The sequence below is a fragment of the Ursus maritimus genome, unplaced genomic scaffold (assembly GCF_017311325.1).
Source record: "Ursus maritimus isolate PB19 unplaced genomic scaffold, ASM1731132v1 scaffold_3, whole genome shotgun sequence".
Classification (NCBI taxonomy): Eukaryota; Metazoa; Chordata; class Mammalia; order Carnivora; family Ursidae; genus Ursus; species Ursus maritimus.
Window position 1 is genome coordinate 44,745,384 of NW_024425563.1, and position 7,362 is coordinate 44,752,745.

General features: G+C 59.0%; 1 protein-coding gene across 1 annotated transcript in view; it reads left to right on the top strand.

Moving 5' to 3' along the window:
• CRHR2 (corticotropin releasing hormone receptor 2) overlaps positions 1 to 7,362 on the top strand; it is a 35,693-nt gene that overhangs the window by 6,859 nt on the left and 21,472 nt on the right. Inside the window, exon 2 of the mRNA XM_040644124.1 lies at positions 1,310 to 1,435. Within this exon, the coding sequence (XP_040500058.1) occupies positions 1,310 to 1,435 (126 nt within the window). The remainder of the gene's footprint in view (positions 1 to 1,309; positions 1,436 to 7,362) is intronic.

Genomic DNA, 7,362 nt, shown 5'->3' on the forward strand with positions numbered 1-7,362 from the left:
CTCTCTCTCTCTCTCTCTCTCTCTCGTATGGAAGCTAGTTTCAGGTGAGGAGGGCTAACGTGAGAGACACATTCTCACTCTCACTTTGTTCTCTCTGGAGCTCAGGGCAGCAAGACGAGGTTATTTGAAGCTCTCCAGATAATTTCAGCCAGTTTCTCCCCTGGACTTCCCCTCCCATTAAATGACAACACTATTCCCACCCCAGTCACCCAGGGGGAGACCTGGTGCTATCCCGGCCTCCTGGCTCCTGGGGAACCCACTCACCGACTCCTCCCTCCAATCCCTCCTCACCAGGGCAGGCTGTCTTCCTAAATACCTCACTATCCCAGCCCCACGGCCTGGTCCAAATGTGCCTCCATTCAGGCCGTTTGATCTCACTAGACGTTTCCGTGGCCTCCCTGCTGCCCTCAAAGCCCCTCCAATCCATTTCCTTCCCACAGGCCACAGCGGCTTTTCTAGAGCACAGATCTGCACGTGGTCTCTCCGTTCCCCCTGCTTCCCGGCTCCCGCGTCCCGCCGCAGGGAGAGTAAAGTCAGGCCGCCCAGTCCTGGCTCTCTCGGTCAGGGAGGCTGCAGCGGGTTCCTCCGCGCGGGGGAGCGCGCTTTGCTGCCCCTTGCAGCCCCGGGGCCTGCGATCCTCGATCCTCGGACGGAGCATTCTGGCACCCTAGGCGCATCTAGTCGGGACGGTGCCCCGGCCTGAGAAGGCGGACTCGGGGCGGGGCTGGGGGCCAGGGGCCCGTGGGACAGGGGGGCCCGGGGGTGGGGGGGGCTGAAGGCTGGGCCCCGCCGACAGGAGCCACCCGGCCCCGCCCCCTGGCGCCGCCATTGGCCGCGACCGAGCCGGTGGACCCGCGGCTCGCTGCGCTCCGCAGCTCCTCTCCGCCGGGGTCCCGACTTGGCAGCCCCGGGCTGTCCGGCGCCGCCCCGCGAGGCTGCCCGGGGGGTTGGGGCTGGGCGGGCCGGGGCCGGGTCCCGCGCTCTCCCGACAGCTCACTCTGGCACCCAGTGCCTCGCAGCCACGCCGGGCGCGCACTCACACTTCCTCTCGGCGCGCGGCTGCCGGGCGCGATGGACACGGCGCTGCTCTACAGCCTGCTGGAGGCCAACTGCAGCCTGGCGCTGGCCGAAGAGCTGCTCTTGGACGGCTGGGGGCTGCCCCCGGACCCCGAGGGTAGGCGGAGGCGAGCGGCGCGGGCGGCGCGGGCTCCTTCCCCGGCGTGCCGAGTGCGCCCCAGGCCCCGCGCTCCGAGCGCCGGGCGCCCCCGGCTACCCGCCTGAGCCCCTCTCCTCTGGCTCCTGGCTCCAGGTCCCTACTCCTACTGCAACACGACCTTGGACCAGATCGGGACGTGCTGGCCCCGGAGCGCGGCCGGAGCCCTGGTGGAGAGGCCGTGTCCTGAGTACTTCAACGGCGTCAAGTACAACACGACCCGTGAGTGCCCCTCATCCTCCGCCGCGGGCTCTGCGCCCGACGCCGGGAAGAGACCGCGGTTTAGGGAGCGGGGACGGCTCCGGACCCGGCGTCGGAGACCTGCTGAGGGCCGCGGCGGCGTCACACCGCTGGCGTTAAGGACCCCTTACAATGTTGGAGGCGCTCCTTCTGTCCCTTACCCTACTATAGCTTCAGACCTCAGTAAGACGGTGATTTGCCCAGAGCCCAGGAAGGGAAAAAGGAAATGCTCTCTTTTAAGGGCAGATCTCTCTCACACGTTATAGACTCTGGGTGCCTGAAGTTCCCCCTCTTTGTTTAACCAATGCTACCCGCATGGGGGGTGGGGGGAGGCGCTCCGCATATGCTCGGTTCCCAAACCCCAGGGAGAGTGCGGTGATCAGACTCTTTCTACCAGAGCGGAAGGAGGGCAGGAGGCAGGAGAGATGGGGTGAGCACTCGAGTTGGGCGGGGGCATGCAGAGAATAGACTCTTCTGGGCCAGAGTGTGTGGGTGGCACCTCATCCCTACCTGGATGTCCCAGCCTGGCCCTCTGGGCTGTGAGTCAGGGCTCCTGGGCAGCGTTACTCCTACTGCCCAGGTAATGCGTGGTGTCTGAATCAGGACCACCCCCCATCTCCCAGGGAGAACAGCCTGTGCCGTCCTTCCTCCTGGCAAATCACTGGCTGGCTTGAAACTCTGGGGAGGGCAGCAGCAGAAGCAGCTGGTGGGGTAATTCAGCACAGGCTCTGGGTGTGGGGCTGGGGGAGGGTCTATGCTCTGTGGAAGGTCTGTGGGCTACCAAGTGGGAGTGTCTTGTAAGGCTATGGGACACAGAAATCACTGGCTCACCTTGACCCGCCACCCACATCTCTAGCCCCACCCCACCAGCGGAGAGAGGTCCTCCTGAGACCCTCAGGGGGGTGGGGCTGCTTATCTGAAGCCCCTGGTCCTGGAAACATCGTAGCAACCTCTCTCTGCATGTCTGTGTCTGAACAGCAGCACAGCTCCCCATCACCTCACACACGCACAGGGGCATGCGTGCGCACACACACACACACACACACACCTGTCCAAACTCTCAGGGGCTGAGGCCTTCGCTGAGAGAGATGGTTAGAGAGCAAGACAGCTGTGCCCGCCTCTGATGCTAACCGCACTTGCTTGTCTGCACCAGCCGAGGGCTCTCTCTGGCGGGCCCGGGGAGGAGCCGCGCTCTGAGGAGTCCAGCAGCAGAGGTGCTCCTAATGGAAGCAGGTGGTAGAGGTAGGGGAGCCGCTGAGGACATGCTTCCCATCCACGATTAAAACAAACCTCCCTGGGTGGAAGTGAGGGCCCTGACCCAGGAGGTGTACAAGCAGAAGCATGACTTTCATGCTCCTTTCCAGTCCTGAGATTATAAAACTGTACTTCTAGGGTCCCACAAGCTGGATCACAGGACCCTAGGGTCTCTAGGTCGGACTGGGCCTGGGGACAAAGGGCCAAGTGAGGTGATGAGGCATCTCAACCCCATAGCCGTGGACCTAAGGGAGCTCTGCTCTGCTTCCTCCCTCGGCCTGGGCTGTCTCCTGTTCTCCCCACCAGCCTGGAGCTCCCCAGGGGCAGGGCCTGGGTCTCTTCTTCAGAGCTGAGCACAGCATTTCTTCAGTTTATTAATCAGCTACTACGTACCAGCCACCGCACTGTCGTTGAGGCCCTCGCTCATGATTGCAACAGAGGAAAGAAATACCGAGTGATAAATGCCCTGATGGAGGAGAGCAAGGAGGCTGTAGGACGGGGGAAAGGGGACAGGCAAGGCAGGGGAGATTTCCCAAAGGAGGTGCTGGAGCGCATACCAGACCACTGCCGTCACATCAAGTGAGAGGCTGAGGAAAGGTCAGGGCGCCACTGAGGTTGGCAAATGTAGTGCCAATTAGCTCCCGGGATCTAATGAGCAATTTTCTTCATTTGGACCAAAGTGCGGGCCACACTACAGCTGCTGGGGAACAGGAGCACGGGGTGCTGGGAGCATGGCCATTAGCCAGTGCAGCCAGCCGAGGTGGGAAGAGCAGAGAAGCTGCTGGCCGTGGAAATGCGGTGATTGAGTCCTCCCCTGCCCTGCCTCCTGGCCGCTGTTTCCTCTTGCCCCGTTTGCCTTTTCAGTGGGATCCTACCTTTACAAAGGATGCAGGGAGGAAAACAGCTCTGATGAGAAGCCTTGGGGAAGAGGAAGAAGGGTCTGGCTCCTCTTCCTGCCCAGTTTGGTTATGCCGCAGCCAAGCCCCCATTGAAGCCTCATTCTTCAGAGGGCGGGCAGTCCCGGTGTAAGATAGCAGCTTAGTCACGAGTCCACGTGAACTTACTTCCACTCAGCTAAGCACAGAGAATCTTCCACAAAGCTACCAAGTGTGGATCATTTTCCAGGTGCCAGCTACCACGGAGAGAGCTTTGCACATGTGATCCCACTCCTTCCCACCTCCTGAATGCCCCCTGAGCTATGTACCGCTTTTATGCCCATATTGCAGACAGGAAAACTGAGGTTCAGAGACATGAAGTGACTTTTCAAAGTTATAATCCACTCCTAGGCACCAGTGCAGGCAGAGGAATCCACAGCCCTCACTTTTAACCACAGGGCAATACTGCCTCCAAAAATAGACCGTTCTTGGGGAGCGTTTAGAGGGACAGAAGAAGGACTCATGCCTCCACCCTGGAGGGCTGGGGAGGGCTTAGCCCCAGAGCTGGACTTCTGGGGACAGGTGGGATTTTAGCAGGTGCAAGTGGAACAAGTATACCAGAGGAGATGGAACCAGGCTTTGTGCCTCGGGACTGGTGAGTGTTGTACAGAGCATAGGAAGGAGGAGAAAGCAACAGACCAGAGCAGAAGGCTGGTTGTTGGTGAGATGATGCAGGGCATTGCAGCGGGCTTTGCCACCAGGGTGGGAGGGAGCCTGGGGCAGAGGAGCTCAGCTTTGGGGCACAGAGCCTCTGGAGACAAGAGGAGGGGTCAGGAGGCTACTGCATCTGGCCCAAGTCAAATGGGGGCTGTGGGAGCAGAGGAGGGGACAGATGCAGGAGACCTGGGGCACTCGGGATGTACAGGACTGGGGTGGGACTGGGACACGGGAGGAGTCAGGGATGACACCAGGAAAATGCTGAGCATAGGCGGAGGTATGTTGTCCCTAAGGAGCTGGAGGGACATCTGAGTGCAGATGTCCATCAGAACGCAGTCGGCTGGAAGGGGAAAGCCCAGGAGAGCGCCCCCTGCTAGAGACAAGGTGTTCTTGAATGTGTGGTTAGCTGACGGCTACAGGGGGCAGTTGGGGACTCCCGCTCAGAGCCTTGATATTTCTCACCCAGAGACTATGTTCACATGCATAGTGTGTGTGTGTAAGGGAAGGGATGGGACTTGTCCATGGCCATCCAGGCTAGTCCCTGCAGGAGCAAGTTAAATGTCTGTGTATCCAAGTTCCCTCCAGGATTCTCCCCACCACCCATACTGCTGTGGCCCAGGTTCCATGCACCTGGGTTGTCATTTGACCTGTGTTAACTTATTAATCTTTACACGGACAGTTTAATGGAGATGAAGTATTATCCTCATATTACATATGGGGAAATGGAGGCACAGAGAAGTTAACTGACTTTCTGAAAGTCACACCGCTTGTAACAGAGTAAGGATTCCAGCTCGAGCTCTGCCGCCTCTCAGAGACCGATTGCGCTGGCTTCACCAGAGAAGGGGTTAGTTGAAAGGATATCAAGGAGCTTGTAGAATCACCGAGTGGGCTGCAGAACCAGATCTGGGGTCCCCAGCCAAGAGCTCAGGGCAGAGCTGGCCCAATGAGGGAACTTCACTCTCCCTGAGTGAGACCTGGCCACCGGCTGGGCCACAGCCCTGCTGCCACCAGCCTCCCAAAGTGCTGAAACTTCTGCAGTGGCTGCCGGGAGCCTTTCTCCCTGTCACCTTTTTGTGGACCCCCAGCTAACTAATCCCCTGGGGGCAGGTGCATCTGATGCGGGAGAATGTGGGGGGCTCTGGGTCACACTCCGGCTCTGGTGACACGGGGGCCCTGGAAAGTGAGGACGTGGCATTTCAGTTGTGGGGCAGAAGGTGGCCTCTGCCTGCCCCCAGGTTTCTCCGAGCCCAGAAGGGCTGCATGTTCAAACTCTAGCATAATGTCTTTACACGGTAGCAGCTGGAGCAAGTCTGATCCCCTTCCTGGGCCTCAGTCTCCCTGTCTGCAAGGAGAAAGGAAATGGACAAGCCCAAAGTAGGCAATCTACTCCACTTCCTGCCACCTCCCTCTATCTTGTGTGGACTCTGAGCCCATGTCCGTGTGTGCATGTCTGTGCGTCTCTCTGTCTCTGTCTCTGTCTCCGTCTGTGTTTCTCTCTATGCGTGGCTTCATCTTTGTCTTTGGATGTATTTTCTATTTCTTTCTATGTGTATGTCTCTGCTTTCCAGTTTCTCTCTTGTTTTCTAACTCTGCCACTTTCTCTCTCCCTCCTCCCCTCCCTCCTCCTCCCTCTCCAGCTCTCTTCCTCCCTCCATTTCTCCCTTCCCCTCTCCACCCCTCCCCCCCTTCTCCCTCAATCCTTGTCTCTCCCTCCTCCCACCCCTCATTTTATCCTCCCTGCTCCAGCACCTCCTCCTGCCTGTTCCCGGGGCCCTCATGGCTGCAAGGGGGGGGGGGCTGCCCCCTCCTGCACAGGGTTCATTTGCTCGCTGCGAATTGCTAAACCCAGCGCAGCTCAGCTTCAGTCTCTTGCTCTCAGGCTCCCACCATGTCCTGTTGGCAACTGTGTACTGACTGAGGCATCCGCCCAGACAAGAGGAAAAAAGATACCCCACCTGACCGAACCCCATGGGGAGGCCTGGGGGCCCCTACTTCCCAGAGCCCCACTCTAGAGACATGCTGAAGCATGGCCTGTGTTGGGGACACATAAACGGAGTGGCCTCCAGCCAGTGGCATCTTCCCATTGGGTCAGCTGCTTGTGTAGAAGTCCCCTCTTAAGCCCTGAGGGGACACGGTGATAAGAAGGGCTGAGCCCTGCCCTCAGAGAGCCCCAGGCTGCTTTAAGACCAGACTCACACAAACCAACAGTCAGGGATTGGAAAGAGGGGCTTGGTGGGTACCGGAGCATTCCTGGAAAGCTTCCTGGAGGAGGTGGGAGCGGTTCTTGAAGGTCTTGGAGCAGTGGAGACGTTACGTTTGTGTCGTATGAGGGTATGAGCCTCAGAGAGGGTTCCAAACAGAACCTCCCCTCTGGGTTGAGGAAGTAGAAGCTGTGAATGTAGAAACTCAGGTCTATATTCTCAGTCCCGAGTGAGACCTGTTCACACCCTGACCAGGGCGGCAAGTTAAGCCTGTGTGAGACTGGTTTTCATGCTGGGGGAGAGGGCAAGTGGGACATGCCTGGTCATCACTGCGGGTTCGGCAAAGAGGAGGAGGAGGGAAGAAAGAGAGAGCAGAGTGGATACGCCTCGGGCCAGCCAGACATTCTGGAGCGTCCCAGTGGCTGGGGCTTCTGTTCGAGGGCAGCCCTCCCCTTCCCTGCTAATTAGGAGTGAAAAATGACTGGCCCAGAAAGGAAGAGACACTTGCCCAGGGTCCCACAGAGAGCCAGGGCACTGACTGGCCTCTGCTGGCTGCAAGAGCTCTTGGCCCTTGCTCTAGCATTTTTCCACCTCTGCATGCCTAGGCCTAGGCGGGAGCAGCGTGACGGTGGAGTGTCAGCTGTCCCCCTGCCTGAGGACCCTTCATCTCAGAGAGGACCAAAGGTGCAACCACTCCTGATCTCCCTCCCTCTCTTCCCAGGAAACCTCCAGCTGCTTACTCGTCCTTATCCTGCTCAGACTTTTACCTATTATTGGGTTCGTGAGAGTATTGCCTTCTTCTTAAGAGAAACAAGCTCTTCAAACATGCGAAAGACCTGAGCCTTCCTGGGGCTCCTGTTCT